The following is an 18,267-nucleotide window of genomic DNA, read 5'->3' as shown; positions in this document are numbered from 1 at the left end:
TTAACCATGTTTCAAAACACGAACGGGCGCGGCCCGGCAGAGGCAGACAGCAACTGGGTGGTGAGGCCCGGCCCTACCTTTCCCGGGATGGCTGGGAAGGATCGGGATGATGGGGGATGGCACCGGCTCCGGAGGCTCCTCTTTGACCAGTGACAGATCCGGGTACCTGCTGACTTCCATCCCGACCACGCTCTCCGGAGAGGATGAAGGAACAAAGCTGTCAGGGGTGTCCCGACCACCACCGTGGTCCTGGATCCTAAGAGACAGGCAAACACAGTGCGCGTCAGCCGCGCACACCCAGCCCTGGGTGCTTCCCACACCAACCCGGCCCCCGCTATGTGCGTGACCTCTGCACAACAACAGCAGCCCAAGGAGCCAAGGATTGGGGCCAACCAGGAAATCTCTTGGGGAAAAAAAACAACAAATGTGTTTAACTATAAGGTAATCTCAATGGTAAGTTTCCTTCTGACTAAAGCTTTAGCATCCGAGTGTAAAGACCTGCCAAAGAAGGAAGATGATTGATGGGATCACTATGCGGCATGGAAAGGATGGATGCTCACACCTCGGCCAAGTTCCAGATCACTGAGCCTAGGGCACCCTCCTGCAGCTGGGAAAGAAAGAGCCGGCCCCCATCCGCAGTCCCACGCGCACAGAGCTCTCCGGGCTGCCGCTCACGGACAGCGGCAAGGCTGTCCCTCGTGACCTCACAGGCCTTTGTTTTCAAAACGATGAAGTAAGGTGAAAAAAGAGGGGGTCCAGGCCCAGAAGCTAGAGGTTGCCAAGGCAGCTGGGCTAAATGTTGTAGCGCAGCCCAGGAACCTGGGTCCCGCGCTCCTCCCCGGAAGAGAGGCCGTCCTGCTGAAGGCTGCTGAGAGAAGCGGCAAGAGAGGCTTCCAGGGCGTCCCTGTAAAACCCAGCAGTGGGCACTCAACACGCACGCCCAGAGGCCACCTCCCGTCCCGCGGCTGCTCCTGAGTCACCCAGCTGGCACCAATTTAGCCGCCGGGTACAGGAGAGAGAGAGACCTGCTCCTCACTCCTCCTCCCCGCAGAGTTCTCTCATTAATACAGTACAGAGACTTCGTCCAAAGGACAGCGCATCAAAGGGGGGGGGCACCAGATTCTCTGAGGAAGAGAGTCACTTGATGAGGCCTGTAAGAGCCGCTCCTGGACCTGACCAGCCGGTGTGATTATCTACTAGGGGATGCTCTTCTCCCCATTCCGAATCTTGGGCTCCAGAACTGACACCAAGAGCATGGTGGTACCCGCCATCTCTTCCGCAAAAGCACTCACCGATCTCCCTGACTGCTGCCCTTTGAATCTGGCATCTGCAACCATCAGTAAACCCAGGAAACCAAAAGAACAGCTTATAAAGGACAATGATCTTTGGGGTTTTTTGCTTCTCATTTTTGGCCGAGCCTGAGGCAAGCACAAGTTCCCAGGCCAGGGATCCAAACAGAGCCACAGTAATGACAACGCAGGATTCCCTAACTGCTAGGCCACCAAGAACTCTCGACAATAATCTTTGAAATATTTTGCATGGAGAGTCCCACTGCCTTAATGTTCGATTACTATTCTGTTGAACTTCCTATATAAGATTTTTTAAACACACAAATAAATTATATTCAACAGCGTGTTTCATGAACTTTAAATTCTAAGGAAAATCATTCACCAAATTTTACCTTTCAAGTGTTTGCTATTCCTACAAACATTATGCTATACATACACATATATACTCTTTTTTTTTTTGGTCTTTTTGAGGGCTGCACCCTTGGCATATGGAGGTTCCCAGGCTAGGGGTCGAATCAGAGCTGTAGCCGCCGGCCTACGACACAGCCACAGCAACGCCAGATCTAAGCCGCGTCCTACACCACAGCTCACGGCAACGCCGGATCCCTTAACCCACTGAGCGAGGCCAGGGATCGAACCCGCAACCTCATGGTTCTTGGTCAGATTCGTTTCCGCTGCGCCACGATGGGAACACCTACGTTTTTAAGTAAATAACTAGAAATCTCAGAAAAAGGAACTTCTACCTTAATTCCTCCTGATTGTTATGAGGTGGTGTTGGGAGTGAAGCTGGAACATCCACTGTCTTTGGGCCTTGAGCAATCGCTCTGGCTAACAAGTCATCCTGTGGTCTGAACGGCAGCTGAAATGGTTTAGGTCCCAGACTTTTGGTAACTGGAAAAGCAGAAACACAAAATCATGAATACATTTAGTCAAGGGATGAGCAGGCAGGCCCTTACCACCCAACCGGCACTGCACCCCCACAGACCCGGCACGGGACCGGGAGGCTCGCGTCCTACCTTCTTGGCTCACTAACACTCCAGCTTTTCCAGCCAGCTCTTCAGTTGTCGCAAAACCATTTGCCATCTTCTGACAAGCCATAGGAGGTGGTGTAGGAGGAAGAGAGGCAGGGGGTGTTGGAGGATTACTTAAATTATTCTGCTGCAGGAGACCAAAAGATTTTAAATTATATGCTACTGAGCAAATATGCCACGACCTTGCTAAAACTTAGTTCTGTGAATGTTTAGTGCAGGGAGGCAAGGCTACAGAAATGTAATCAGAGGCATCTGCCTTCCTAAAACGTTCACCAAGAAGAAGAATAAACGCACAGGCCAGGAGGCTTTTTGATGGAACAAAGAGTCATCATCTCATGGACATTATTACCCATTTGCTCACTCTGCACAGCTTGAGTACTCGGCTTTGAAATTAAGAAGCAAATTTACATTATGCCTGATTCTATTCAAGTTGCACTGTTAAAGGCAGTGAGGGGATTGCTTTTAAAATTCAACCGATAAATTGTAAAAAGTTCTGCAAATTTTCCTTTACTCATTCTCATTAAGATATGCCCCAGTCCTACCAAAACTTGAGAATTTAAGATCCTAATCCAGTAACTGCAACTCATGTCTCAGGTATTAGGTATCTAGATTGTCCAAAATCTCAAAAAGAAGCAATACAAGTAGCAATACTACTAAATCGACTGCATCATTAACAGACATAATTTCCCGTCAAACATTTCTCCCTGCTTAACATGTGTCACCAGTTTGTCATTTATCGACTGGGTCGCCTCTCAGGGATTGTTGGAATCTACCGATAATATCATGTCAAGTGCAAGGTAAAATTACAAATCTTGCAAAGAGCTAGGATTTCAGGAAGAGGATGAAGTTGTGTGGAGAACAGCTTGCAGCAGAAGAGAAGGCAGTTACAAGAGTTAGGAGAGGTTCTAACTGAAGAGAAAAGCCAACAATGATAATAAATGGAGCATCACAAGAGACTGATTTTACTATTAAAGAAGAGAAGCCCTCAGGAAAACTGATGATACTCTGAAATATTTTTGCAAAAAAGATCACTTTACACAAGTCAGATGTGAAGTAAAGAATGTCTAATAAGCCTATCAAAAAACTTCGTTAAAAAAATACCAAAAGATAAACTTGGTGTAGTTTGATACTTATTTTAGCAGCCTAAGGATTCATGCCTAGTTGTAATTAGCGCCTAAATTATTAGACAAAACACATGTTTAAATTTTTTATTTTATTTTTCAAGGCAAATTCCTAATTTTTTATTCTATTTTCTACGAATTTGGATTCATTTTAGTTCTTAAAATTAATAGAGATTAAGAACTAATAGAGATTATAGGAAAATAATATTTTCCCTACCACAGAAATCTATAATGGATGTTTTTCACCATTTGTATACTGGCCCCTACGAAAACTTTTGAATGTTCATATTAGAAACACTTCCCCCAGTAAAAATGTTTAGCTTTTTAGTTGAGCAAAAGTTTAAATGACACTTGGAAGATGCGATGTAAACTCGATGGAAAACCAAGACAAGCTCTACCAATTCTGACATGGCATCCAAGAGGAAGCGCGGTGACACCTTGGCAAAGAAACATACCTTGTAGATCAACTGAGAATAGTAATCCGAAACCCCTTCAAGGGTAGCACTGCCAAAAGCTCCTAGAAGTCGATTCCCACTATTAAACGGGCCACTGCCGTAAGGAAGAAAGTGGGCAAAGTTCACTCCAATGACTGGTTCCATTAGAGGGAGCAGAGAGAGCTGCTATTGAAAAACACATTTAAGAGTAATGTACATGATAAATAAAACAAAGGTTTCTCAATTTTTCTAAGACCCGAGGCCACTTAGTCAAATAAGGTTTGAGAAAAATAAAGACTTAAAAATCTCAAGTATCAAAATGCTGGAATAAGTGAGAGAGACTATAGAATCTTTGAGATATACTTAAAAATGAGCCTTGTTCTCATCTGTCTTAAAGGGATGCTGCCAGGCATCTAACAAGAAAAGCACCTTCCTTATCTTTGCTCAGCAAGGATCAGGGCTGAACTCAGGCTAGGTGCCCCACCCCCCACCCCCCCAGCACTCTCAGCGCCGTCTCCCACTTTCTGTAACAGCCACAGAGGTGGAAGAATGGAGTTTGCTACGGGGAGAGACCGAAGGCTGTGTTTCTCCGCATCCAGAGTCACAAGTAATGCAGACAGATTTTCCCTGGTGCTGAGGCTGCTCCTTTTGAACCTAAGTAAATCTTGACCATTACCAACCAATCCATCTATTTTACTGCAACTCTGTGGGGCCCATAGGATAAGGTGCAATTTTGCTTGCAAACGGGAAAGCTACTAGGTTCCTTGACGACTCTGACCCTGTAACACTCTACTTTCGCAAATGACGGCAACAAAGAGAAAGTCTCCGATTAACAGGGTTGAGAAAGCAGTTGACATCTTACTTCCTTGAATTTTTAAAGGGGCTGCCATGAAGAACTCACCTGTTTCAGGTGCGTAAAGGTCTCAGTGGAAGAGTACATAGCTTGTTTCTCCTCTTCTTCCTTTTTCCTTTTCTTTGACCGAGGTGCTGCCTTCTCCCCAGTCCTCTGCGTCCGTTTGCTTCGCTGCTTCTTGGTTTCACTTCCTCCGTCTGTTTTTGGCAACTGGTTGTTACCACATCCAAAACCACCTTGCATTTGAGCCCCCAAAGTTGGCTAATGTAATTGGAAAGGTGAAGAAATAAGTGAACTCTTCACATGTTTGATTTTCAGCTCATGCTAATCCAGTTCCATCCTAAGACACATATTCTGAACACAGGTACCAAAAGTTAGGGAGGGAAGATGGTGGCATCAAGTGGCCTGTTTTCTGAAAATCGCATCCCTTTTTTCAACCATGATTCTCAGGTATAGGATCAGTAAGCTGCCAGGCTTGAGGAAAGAGCACTTAAGAGTGCCATCCATCTTCCCTTTCTGAGGCAGCGTCACTCCCCGCGCTGGTGCCAGGGCCAGGTTGGAGCTCATTATTCCTGCTCACTGGAGACTGAGCTCCAGGCATGCTCCCAAGCCAGACGGCTGCAGTGAACTTGGTGAGCTATCTGGGCTCCCTTTAGGAAAAGCTGAAACAGAGGTATGTAGAACCACTGACAGGCTCCAGAAAAGCTTCACAGTCTATGCATCTCAGTTCCTAGATGTCTAGCCTGAGAGCTCAACAACACAACACCCAACGCTGCTTATTCAAATTAGTTCACGGTCATACTTTCGACTGAATAGTAACTGCTACATACTTAAAGTCAATGAAAGAGGACCTGTATGACAGCAAAGACCCTTTTATTTTTTTCTTTAAGGATAAGAATAAATCGGTCCTTAAGGAGGTTTTTAAGGGCAGTGCTATCAACACCTAAAAATATGGGACTATTTTTAGGGGCCATTATTTCTAAACTTGACAGCTATACTTTGCTATAGGCAACTACAGTTGCTGAACTTATTTTAATGTGCTCTGCTCTGCCTTGACTCTTTGGGGGTTTGTAGATTACAGTTTCCATTTATATGCATCTAAATGATTTACAAGATGAATGCCAACACTTTTCTCCAAAAAGACAAAGAGTAAGGAGTTTGGGTTTTAGACCACAGAGCATCTGTTACAGCTACTGACTCTACCCTGGTGCCGGCAAAACCAACCACCAACAACTCACAAGCTAATCAGCTTGGCTATGGTCTCATAAAATGTTTTAAATTCACGGGACACTGAACCTTGAATTTCATGTAATTTTCACAGGTTGTGCAATATTACTCTGCTTCAGATTTCCTTCAACTATTTAAAAATGTTTAAAAAGCAACTATGTAGAAACCATCTTAGGAGTTCCCATTGTGGTGCAGCGGAAACAAATCCAACTAGCATCCATGAGGATGTGGATTCAATCCCTGGCCTCGCTCAGTGGGTTAAGGATCTGGAGTTGCAATGAGCTGTGGTGTAGGTTGCAGATGCAGCTCAGATCTGGTGTTGCTGTGGCTGTGGTGTAGGCCAGCAGCTGCAGCTACAATTTGACCCCTAGCCTGGGAACTTCCACATGCTGCTGGTGTGGCCCTAAAAAGCAAAAAAAAAAAAAAGAGAGAGAGAGAGAGAGAGAAAGAAAAAAATCTAAAAACCATCTCAGCTCATACAAAAAACAGAGGAGGCGGAAGTAGGCACGCGGTGCTCTTCCCAGGGTGAGATCAATGGTTCTCAAAGAGTGGTCCCCGGAGCAGCAGAATGAGGACCAAGCCCAGTTAGAAACAAACGCACATTCCCTGGTCCCACCCCAGCCTAATGAGCCGGCCTCCGGGAGGGAGGCCCAGCGCTTTTTGAACTCGCCCGCTAGGTGATTCTGATACATTCAGGAGAACCCTGGCCTAGAGCTAGCCTCTCCCATCCAGACGCAAGGGAAACAGCTTGGATCTTGTGAAAAAATACATTCTGATGGGTCTGTGCCAAGGCACAAGATTCTGCTTCTTAGAAAAAGCCCAGGTAAGGCTGGTGCTGCCGATCCCCAAGACTGTACTGTGAATTGCCCAGGGCGAGGCTGGCTTGGACGAGAAGAAAACGGCAACCGCTTGTGAATTAAGCCTGTGGGGTCAGGCGCTGTAAGGGCGCCATCCGCCAACCCTCACAACCACCCTCGAAAGCAGGTATCGCTACAGTTCACCTGATACCTAACAGTTCCAGAAGAACACAAAAGATTAAAGATCACCCAACCCATCATCTACGCCTGCATGTCATTTTGTGAAAAACCTCATTTTGGTCACGGCTTTCGAAACCTGACGTGGTTTGCTCCCCCTGACGTGAAACACTCACACACGGTGTCCATTCTAACGGCTGCAAACCCCTGTGTGTCTCTGAGGTACACCTGCAGACAGAAACGATCACCGGGAGACCGAGTGTCGCTCTAGCCCGCGGACGCGGGGCTGCGGTGACAGAGGCCCTTCCGTTCTCTCGCTTTTCTCCCTCCGTCAAGACAAGGCTCCCCGTGAGCTGCGTGCCTGGTCACATCCGAGCACGCAGCCCTCCCGCTGGCCTCCTAGGTGGCACTGAAGGTCCCGGGTAGGCGCCACCTTTTCTGAGGGCCGCAAACCAGGGGTGCTCTAAATGCTCTCATCCCCTCGGCCACCCAGCGAGGGGCGCGCTCCTGGCCCCGTCTGGCGGAGAGGGACCCGGGGCGGAGGAAGCCTTCACCGCTGCGCCCTGACTGGGCTGCGTCTGGGCGGGAGCGCTCCGCTCCGCACCCCCACGCACGTGGGAGAAAACAGGGGTCCCCGGCACGGAGGCAACACGGGGCCCGTCCAACTCTTGCCACAACAATTTCGCCCGACGTGAGACGAGGAAGCCAACGGAGTTCAGCGTTTATACAACGGGGCTAACGACCGTGCCCGCCACGCCGTTAGGCGGTACCCACGGGCAGGTGCTCAGCACAGCGCTGGCCGCCGGAAGGCGGTGGAGAAGCATCACCCGTCACATCCTTCCGGGGGGAAGTGAGAACATGACGCCGTCCAAACATGTAATCCATGCACAGCTGATCGCATTCCTTTTTCTATCCTAACAAGTGATATAAGTATTTTCCATGTATAATGACCAGTATGAGGATTTAACGTCCATCTACTAACGACCAACCCTGTGCTAAGTACTGTGTTGGGTACAGAGGACACCGTGCAGCCCGCGGCCTTCAAGGCGCCACCTGTGTTAAGCGCTGCCACAGACACTGTTACCTGAGCACAAAGGCACCGACACTGACTGCAGACTGGCTGAGCTGAGAAGGGTCCTGGGGAAGATGATTCCAGAGCGGAGTTTAGAAAGAGAAAGATACGGGCCAGGTGTGCAAACGGAAGGGAGAGCGGCACAGGCAGAAACAGCAGCACGTGGCCGAACACGGGAGGGTGAGAGGAGAAGGGCATTCGGGGACTCATGTGGCTCAGGAGTCCCAGGGCACAGGATGCAAAGGACAGACTGGCTAGAGACTGGGCCTATCTGCCGATGACAACTACGACCGAAAAAGTGTCACCCCAAAATTCACAAAAATTACATGAATTAGCACTCAACCTCTACTGAATCAGACAGACAAATAAGAGAAAGCAAAAAGTAAGTCACCACTTGCAAAATCAAAGACTTCATTAACAATCTGAAAACTGCAAACTTAAGGAGTGCCCATTACGGCTCAGCACTAATACATCCGACTAGCACCCACGAGAATGCATGTTCGATCCCTGGCCTCGCTTCATGGGTTAAGGATCCAGTGTTGCCATGAGCTGTGGTGTAGGCCGGCAGCTGTGGCTCTGATTTGACCCCTAGCCTGGGAACTTCCATGTGCTCCGGGCACGGCCCTAAAAAGACAAAAACAAAAAAACAAAAAACCTGCAAATTTAGACGGCAAAACATTCCATTCCATCCTTCAGTTAAAAAATGAAAATTTAACAAAAACCTAATCTGAGAAGCGCTGTCGAGGCAGTTTTACGAATACACTAGCAATGGCACTGCAGCTTCTGAAAGATCAGTGGACCCATGTCTACAACCTAGAGAACCCCAGTCTGGGAAAGAGCTCAGGGCAGTGCATTCAAATGCAGGGGATGGAGTCTTGTAAAGGTGTATTTATACGGAAGTTCTCCATAAAATGAAAACAAAAGCAAGTCCAATGTTTTATAACTTAAAAAGGGCAAAATATTGGAGTTCCTGCCATGGCACAGCAGAAACGATCCAACTAGGAACCATGAGGTTGCGAGTTCGATCCCTGGCCTCACTCAGTGGGTTAAGGAGCCAGTGTTGCCATGAGCTGTGGTGTAGGTCACAGACATGGTTTGGATCTGGCATTGCAACAGGTGTGGTGTGGCCAGCAGCTGTAGCTCCGATTCGACCCCTAGCCTGGGAACCTCCATATGCCACAGGTGCGGCCCTAAAAAGCATAAAAAAAAAAAAAAGAAAGAAAAGGGAAAAAAAAGGGCTAAATATTGATTCATGGAAAACTAGAGATAAAAGAGCATCTACATGTAAGCCTGCGTTTGTATAACATGAAGCATTAATACACTGCAACAGAATGAATTCCCAAAATGAGGTAATCCTGAGTGTCCCCAGGGGTATTCACTGGGGTGCTTGTGACTTTCTGTATTTTGAAGAGCTGAATGGAAACTGCATGCTAGTTGCAATAAAGACACATAGACGTTTACTTCTTCGCTTTAGTTAGATCAACTCGATGTGGTAATAACTAGCTGATAGGAACGTGTTGCTTATGAAACGCATTAATCTACAAATCTTTGATTTTTGAAAAACACAGTGAGCAAATTACGCCTTGATGTAGTTTAGGGATATAAACAAAACACGAGTAAAAAGATGCTCAACTAGTACTGAAATGAACACAGTGGTTGGCACAAATCTGCTGTAACCATAATGTCAAGCAAAAGGGGAAAAGGAGGCTGTAGTTTTGCTGAGCCACACTTACCACTTCGGCTGGGTTCTGCCTCTCAGTTAGTTTGTTATCCTTCGCACAGTCATCTTCTGAGCAAAATCCACCTTCGGGCTTCTGATTTAGAAGGGAAGATGCCTTTTTATTTTTCAGCAGGTGCTTCAGAAGCTCATTGCCCGAATCGCCTTTGGCAGCGGGGGTCCCTGCAGGTCGGGGTGGGCTCTGCCCCGTGGGGGCGGCTCCGGCTGCAGCCTTCTCCTGGGCCTGACCCCCAGGGCGCTCCTCCGCCTCAGCTCCGTCTTGGCCGGGGCTTGGCTCCCGCTCCGCCGTCTCCAGTTTAATCTCTTTGATGGAAGCAGGGGTTTCGATGGGGAGCTTATCCACCTCTGGACTTGCATAGGTCTGCTGTGAGAAGTCACTGCCGGGCAGCTTGTTCTCTGGCTCCGCACACAGCGGGCCTGCTGCCGTGTCAGGAGTCGACGGGCCGCCTGGTTCCGCCGGCTCGGGGTCTGCTTGCTGAGGAAGCTCGCTGGGCGTGTTCACCGTGGGCGTGGAGGTAGTTTCGGAGACGTTCGGCGTCGGCGGGGCAGTTATATCCGAATGGGGGGTGGAGGGAGCCTTGGCAGACTCCGCATCATCGTCCTTCTTCTTCTTCCTCGTTCTTTTCTTCTTCCCCTTCTCCTCTGGGATGATATCAGAGTACAGCTGAATGAGGGACTGGGCGGATCCCGGGTAACTCTGTCCATGGGTCACGGCAGGCTCTTGGCCACACGGAAGGCTGTTAGAAGCCACTGGAGGTGCTGGGGGTAAAGCAGGTGTAAAAGGAGGCCTCGCGGGGGACGGCTGGAAGCTGGCCCCGGGAAGACCGCCGTGGACCTGCTTCACAGCGTGGAAGTTCGGGCTGCCACCGGGAACTGATGGAGAATCGGGAACAAAGGAGGGAGGTCCTATCTGCCTTCGCTCGTTGGTTTGCATGAAATTTTGGGTGGGAGGTGAGTTAACAGATCCCTGCTGTATATTCTGCTGCTGTAAAACCTGCCCCATTGGCTGTTGGTGCTGCGGAGACTGCTGGAGGGGCCTTGGAGGTTGCATAAAATCACAAGGCAGGTCAGAACCGTAGAATGGGATCTGGGACACAGGAGTCCTACCACTGAGCTCAGGGCCCATCATGCTGTGCTGCTCCATTTCCATCCTCTGCTGCAAAGCTCTCTGTCTGTCTACTTCCTGCATGAGCTGGATGCGCTGTCTTTCCTGCTGTTCCCGTAAACGTTCCTTGCGTTCTCGTTCTTGAAAACTTTCACTGAAGGGGTTGTTGTCATCAAATTCCACCCGTGGTGGGGGTCCACTCTGTGGATTTGCATTTGACACGGTCCCTGGGGCTGGTGTGCAAGCTTTTATTGGTAACTGGGCAACTGGAGGCGGAATCCTAGGAGGATTGAGGGGGAGGTGAGAAGGAGCATTGGCAGACTGCCATCCAGGTAAACTGGGCATTCTGGCAGGGCTGGTGTGGCCAGAAATAGCTGCTGTGTGCTGTTGGTGCTGCAGCTGTGGTGGCACCAAGGGAAAGCTGGGCTGGCTCATGGAAGGGGGGGGTGCGCCTGGAACTAGGGGCGGCTGGGGTGGGACGCCTGGCATGACAGTGGGTGGGGCCATTGCTCGCTGCTGCTGCTGCTGCTGCTGCTGCTTGATCCGATACTCCTCAATCAGCTCGGCATGCTCCTTCTGCTGCTTACGAATCTGGAACAAGCAAATGGGAGCTCACTCACTCATGTGTACTACAGGATCAAACCAGAGCACTGGCTGATGAGCGTGGTGAAGGTTAGATAGGAGGCAGGTGGATCTCGCAGACGCAGAAACACTTGACTTAGGCAATGGCAAAGATCTCCCTCTCACACACACACACAGAAAAAACACATACAGACCGATCACCTAAAACTGTCAATCTTTTCAGTAACAGAATGTTTATAAAGTCATCTGTAAAACTTCTTTACACATGAAATACCAAAAGCAAATTTGAGAACCTATTTTTGAAAAAAGTATTAGGAACATCTTACTCTGAAAGCCATAAATTATTTAAAGTACATACAAAAATAAGATCAATCAATAAATAAAGGCTACGCAGGAATCAGCTGTGATGCCTTAGAAGTTACATTAATACATGAGGTTAGACTAACTGCGAGATTTAACCCAAACTTGAACCTTTTAAACATGTTACGATTTTATTTCCTAAGTATACAAAATTGTTTAACAATTTAAAGTAAATCACTAGCACATATACCACACCCTCCGCTTCCAGGTTAAAACCCCTTGAATTTAATGGGTGACATGAGCAAATTTCTAAAATACACAAAAGCCCTTGAATTTAATGGGTGACATGCCGAAATTTCTAAAATACATAAAAGCTCTAAGGTAATACCTTGAATAGTTCCTAACAGGCTCCTCCTATAATGAGTACCTTGTGTCAGTTAATTCAGCCCAGGAGCCTGTGCACCCCAAGGTGCAAGTGCTATGGACCTATCTCAATAAAGACACGACCTGCGACCTGAGGACAGACAACCTTACTCAGGGAGCTGGGAGAAGGGATACAAGACACGGACCTATCCTCCAAAATCACTCAGTTTTTGTACACTGCAGTATACTGAGCCTAGTTCTAATAGTTTTTCAACTTGTTTTCAACAGATTCCCAGGAAGACTACCATTCTCTATAATGGTTTTGGCTTGTTTTCCAGTAGCTGGGTAACTCCTGCCCATCTTTTTTTCCTGACTGGTTTACTAGCTAGAACTGAGGAATCACCACTGCATTAGTGAAGGGGTATGAATACACATAAAGTGTTCAGAACGCTATCTGGAATACAGAAGGTCTATGCCTTTCTCATGACAATTTTAAAACTGTTTAAGAAGTGTTATCATCAAGGAGTTCCTGCTGTGGCACAGTGGGTTATGAATCCGACTGCGGCGGCTCAGGCTGCTGCAGAGGTGTGGGTTCAGGCCCTGGCCTGGTGCAGTGGGTTAAGGATCTGGCACTGCTGTAGCAGCCAGTTGTGGTGCAGGTTGCAGCTGTGGCTTTGCTTTCAATCCCTGGCCAGGGAATTGCCATAGGCTGTGGGTGCGACCACTCTTTAAAAAAAAAAAAAAAAAAAAAAAAAAGCGTTACCCTTAATTGCTTGTCGTAATGAGATGATACTGGATTGCTGGCAACTATACCGTAACAGATGATGCGCCCCATTTTCCAAGTATAGTATTAGGCTTCTAAATAGGATCTGATCCATGGATATGAAAAAACAAGGCCCTCATCATAAAAAAGTTATAGAAATATACCAAAAGGAAATAAAAGGGCTAAAAATAATTTATAAAGAAATCCTTAAAAGCATACTTACTTGCAATAAACATAGCCCCAGAGAGTAAATTTAAAGAGAAAAGAAACCTCTCATTCCAGAATAGTCCTAGTTTTAAGCAACAGGAATCGTACTGTAATCACCTTATTGCTGGTACATCATTGTAGTAACTATAATAGCTTGGAGATGAAACGCCCGAGTCCAAATCCCTAATCTAATTAGCAGCTACAAGCCAACACGTTACCTGTCTCTACAAGGACGCAGCAGACTCCTTGTGCAAAATGGTGACAACACTAACTTGTAGAGAAGGTTACAGAGGAGGTTAAGCAAGACAGGGCATGAGACTGTGTGCCCCCCACAGAAAGCACTCTCATTTTCATGGAGTCAATCTACTCTGAGTGCTTCCCTTTCCACTATTAACACAGGGATTCAAATTTGATTGACAATCAAAAGCAGAATTGACCTTTCCTGGTATACAATTTCATGACTTTATTTATTTATTCATTTGTCTTTTCTAGGGCCACACCCGTGGCATATGGAGGTTCCCAGGCTAGGGGTTGAATCGGAGCTGTAGCCACCGGCCTTCGCCAGAGCCACAGCAACGCGGGATCCGAGCCAAGTCTGCAACCTACACCATAGCTAATGGCAACGCTGGATCCTTAACCCACTGAGCGAGGCCAGGGATCTAACCTGCAAACTCATGGTTCCTAGTCCAATTAACCACTGCGCCACGACTTTAACATGTAGAGACCAGTGTGGCCACCACCGCAGTCAAGATACAGAAAATTCTAAACTCTCTCATGCTACCCTTTTACAGTCAAGAGTCAAATGCTCCTCCTCATCCCTGAGCCACGCAACCACTCAGCAACCATCCACCTTCATAATTTTGTCATTTCAAAAATGTTCTACAAACCAGTATATAACTTTTTGGGACTGGCTTCTTTTTACTCAGTATCATGCTCTCAAGATCCATCCTAGTTGCAATATCAAAAATTCATTCCTTTTCATTGCTGTATAGTACTCCATTCACTGCATGGATATACCATACTTTGTCCAATCATGTGCCCCTGAAGAACTGTCAGGGTGTTTACAGCTTTTGGTGACTATGTTAGAGCTGCTATAAATATCTCTGTACAGGTTTTCATACGAAGTTAAGTTTTTAATTCATTTGAGTAAATACCTAGGAATGGCCACTTAACACATTCTGAACACTCATTATTTTATTTTCAATAAAATTTAAAATTTTTACTTCTTTTTAAGTATAACTTATTTCAGTATGAGCATTTTGAGAAACATCTAGTTTCTAACAGAAGACAACAGCAAAATGGTCCATTTTTCAAGAATGAGTCCTTGACATACGATATACCAATGTATTTTAAAACCAAAATATTGGAAAGAAATACTAATAAAAACCCACTGTGAAAAAGAACCACCAGAATGATTCAAATGCTCCACCTGAAATTCCATTAGAAACCAGGGAACCAAAGGACATGGCAAAGCAAGCTCCAAGCAGGACACTAAGGAACCCCCGCCCCCCATGAGCTGTTCTCAGGAGGCTGAAGACTCTGCAGAGCGATTCCTCAGCACAGGGAAACACCTGAATTTCCCAGCTTACTGGCTATACCAGGGCTTCAGACCAGAGTATGAAAATAGTACCTCTAAGTCAGGATTATGAGAATTAATTTCATCATCGTCAGGGCTGTGTGACCATTACTCTGGGGCAACGACTGGAGCTGTTATTTCTTCAGTTAATAAGAGATCTCAGAGCTGTCGCTTCTGATAACGCACTTCTGCAAGCCATTTAAGACCCATCGGAAATTTCTAATTACCGACAGGCCAAAACATCCTACTCATCAACAACTGTTTCCACCTTCCAAGCCCATTCATTACCTGCTCCAACTGTTTCTGAACCATGCTCTGCTGTTCAGTAACGTGCTTGAGTTGTTCTGCATCCTCTTCTGGAAACTCACGCCCGGCTTTCTTGGCAGTGCGCTGTTTAGCCGAAAGGGCCTTCTTAGATTTTCTGTGTGCACCAATTTGTTCTTCAAGGTATTTCTGCTGCATCTGAAGAAGCTGCTGGGTCTCCTGAAGCCATTCTTCATACTGCTCACGCTGTGAATCATCTGAGGAAAAAATTCCAATTCGCTGGTGTTAATTTTCTAAGAACTCTAAGATAAAAGTTACATAAACCCATTTTGTAAGGAAACAATTTCATCATGACCTTATAATAAATGTGAAAACATAGTACTAAATATCAGACCATAATGTAACTATAAAGTAGGAGATTTTGGAAAAATAGTTAAGAAAATCAAAGAATGCATGTTCTCAGGACACGTTAATGTCATACTTATATAAAAATACTATAAACCCAATCTTTGAAAGGCAGATGATTTATCTAATGGAATACTTTTATCTACTAAACAAATTCTCTAACCCCCATGTCAAACTATATACTAAACTATATCTGTTTCTGTATTTGAGTAATTCGACTTTACAGATTTTGAAGAGACAAAGACAGACATAGCCTATTAAGGTCCAGAGCATGGATCAGGTGTCATTTGCCATGCTAATTTTCCTAAGTTTATAAGGTTTTGCTTGTTTCTAAATAGTAAAAATCTCTCCTAAACTAAGAGAGAGGGACTCTGGAATCTATCAGATAGGACCAACATGAAGTCTGTTTTACAAAGGAAATCCGTAAGTTCAAAACATTGATAATTTTTATGAATTCTCTGACTCATATTTCTATAAATAAGCAAAGGCAGGAAATAACTGACGAGGTAAAATCTTTTCCACTTGTATGACTGTCACCAATATCTCCCCAAATGGTTATCTCTTCATCTTGTACCAATATTCCTTCTTTATTCTTTAAGGGCACTTTACTTCACTGATGCCAAGGTATTTTTTGTTTAAAAAAAAAAAAAGTCATCTTATGGTTGTGAAATTCAGAATATACTTTTTTGACTCACTTTTAAGACAAAGAAATGAATAAATACAACTCCGAGAAGGACATTAGCTGAAAAATTACATCAATGATAACAGAATATTGTCATACAATAAGAATCCAACCAAAGCCAATGGGCACAATAAAGCCAGAAAAAGCCAGTTGGTTATAGCAGTTTACTTGGTTTTAATGCGAATATGTATTCAAATTACAATAATTAATGCAGGGGTAATTTCAAAAGGTCAGACTCTGGGTTTGTTCTTAACCCAGAAGTTCCAGTACATGTACGAACTTGAAATCTAGTCTACTCAATTTGAAGGGCATTTTTCAAGAACAGGCTTTTTCACAAGATTTCAGAAGTTCTGCTTCTGGTAGAATGAGACCTACCGCAAGGAAAGCCTTTCTGGTTTCTGGAACCAGGAGAGCAGAGGTGAGCAAAATGAAAAATAATGGTGAAAAAAAAGTTAGCTAAACAGTCTGAAGATTTCAGAAAGGTTCAGTTTGGGGAGAACGTTAAATGCTATCCTGAACCACCTTGGGACCCCTGAAGGTAACTAGAAAGGATTCACTGGCCTCCTGCATCCTTGACGCCACACCATGCTGCTAACCCGACGGAGCGATAAGCACATGCCCTTTGTTGTTGCCATTCAGTGTCCTTGTCACTTAGGCAGACAGTCATTAAAAAAGAAGTGGTTTAATTCCACAGATTGTAAAGTGCCCAATCTAACTACAAAAACAGCAGCAACATCGAAGAGAATGGGGAAGTCGATTGTTCTGTATTAAGATATTTATCTCTAATCATAATTATTCATGCACAGAAAGAAAAAAAAAGCAATAAAATACATGCCTTGAGAAAAAGATGCCTAATAGGGCAGTGATGTTTAATAAAAGATGAGGGCACTCTGACTTACAGTAACAACCTACACTAACTCCAAGACTGTAGAAGAACACAAATATAGTGCAAACAAGCAATCCCCAGAGAACATGTAACTGATTAGATTTATACTTACTGACAAAGCCTGGACCAAAATTTGGAGGATTAGGCCTAGAAATCTGATGTGTTATACTGCCATCCTAAAATAAGTAAAATTTACAAATAGGTTTATTCCACATTTCAGTTAAAGGGGGAAAAACTTTTAAAAATGAAAAAAAAGAACTGGAAGGGAAAAAATAATTTCTTATGACATTTTTAAAGCTTTCCTTTCTATAAAAAGTACGATAAACTTTGTGGTGACTACCTCACTTCTGAAAATTTAAAACTATCTCTGAACTGTTTTATTTTCTAGATTTCAGTTGAGAAACAACTGTGTTTGAAGTAAGGGCTTATTCATCAGAAATAGTACAGCAAATCAAATAGCATAATACCTGGCTAAAGACCCACATAAAACCCCACTGTTCAATAAAAAGCTACCTGCTTTCTTCTGCAACTAAGACATCAACACGGGTTCCAGATCTACTAAATTCCACTCCGCAACATGGAGTTATTTATAAACAAGCATCAAGGTCTCTAACACGCGCAAATAATAAACATACACTAATTTGAAATGTTACTCTTACTTTCTCATGGACTATCTTATTTCCCTGGCAACAATCTGATAAATTAACTTTGATAGAGCATTTACTGAGCAGTCACAGATTCTGTTAGACAAGAGTGGTACCCAAGGTAACAACCCCCAGTGATGCGACACCCAGACTGTCCTACATGTAAACCACAGAATCTGGGCAGGTCGGCTGGCAGAGGTCCGAAGCGTCTCCAAAGTTACAAAATAAACTCAGAGTGGAACTCAGATGATTATTATTACTACTTTTTTTTAGGGCTGCCCCTGTGCATACGGAGGTTCCCAGGCTAGGGGTCGAATTGGAGCTGTAAGCTGCCAGCCTACACCACAGCCACAGCAGTGCCAGATCCTTAACCCACTGAGCGAGGTCAGGGATCGAACCTGCATCACCACGGATCCTAGTCAGATTTGTTTCCGCTGAACTACGATGGGAACTCCTCAGATTATTTCTTAACTCAGCTATGAAGCCTATGCATTTTCAACTGTATCAGGTGGTGGCTCTCTTTTTTTTTTTTTTTAATGGAAAGAATATAATTATCAGCGTAATGAACTAAGGGACAGCTGGCAGGGCAAAAAAGAAAATAGACAAATAGGCCAAAAAGACACATATTAGGTAGTCTTTTCTTTTTTCTTCCAGGTAGATATTTGGGGGGGAAAAAACAACCAGCAACAAACAAAAAAAGACACTGAAGAAAACAAGACGAAATAAGCAGCTCTGCTTTCTCAGACACTGT

The 18,267-nt window shown here is 45.2% G+C and overlaps 1 protein-coding gene and 1 long non-coding RNA gene across 13 annotated transcripts in view; one reads left to right on the top strand and one right to left on the bottom strand.

Annotated features, from left to right (window-relative positions):
• Nucleotides 1-18,267, bottom strand: part of KMT2C (lysine methyltransferase 2C) — a 286,602-nt gene that overhangs the window by 15,789 nt on the left and 252,546 nt on the right. For all 12 annotated transcript variants that reach the window (XM_021079123.2, XM_085005082.1, XM_021079130.2 and 9 more), the window contains 8 exons: nt 16,985-17,048; nt 14,924-15,156; nt 9,735-11,435; nt 4,777-4,989; nt 3,897-4,061; nt 2,306-2,447; nt 2,033-2,180; nt 78-256 (listed from right to left, as the gene is read on the bottom strand). In XM_021079123.2, coding sequence (XP_020934782.2) covers nt 78-256; nt 2,033-2,180; nt 2,306-2,447; nt 3,897-4,061; nt 4,777-4,989; nt 9,735-11,435; nt 14,924-15,156; nt 16,985-17,048 — 2,845 coding nt within the window. The remainder of the gene's footprint in view (nt 1-77; nt 257-2,032; nt 2,181-2,305; nt 2,448-3,896; nt 4,062-4,776; nt 4,990-9,734; nt 11,436-14,923; nt 15,157-16,984; nt 17,049-18,267) is intronic.
• Nucleotides 1-18,267, top strand: part of LOC146394879 (uncharacterized) — a 61,805-nt gene that overhangs the window by 21,441 nt on the left and 22,097 nt on the right. The gene's annotated exons all lie outside the window — the stretch shown is intronic.

The sequence above is a fragment of the Sus scrofa genome, chromosome 18, assembly GCF_054392235.1.
Source record: "Sus scrofa isolate SSC_HxYL_T2T_F1_AM1 chromosome 18, Sscrofa_HxYL_maternal_Yorkshire_Landrace_v2.0, whole genome shotgun sequence".
In the NCBI taxonomy this organism is placed as follows: domain Eukaryota; kingdom Metazoa; phylum Chordata; class Mammalia; order Artiodactyla; family Suidae; genus Sus; species Sus scrofa.
This window is presented reverse-complemented; position numbering and strand designations above follow the sequence as displayed.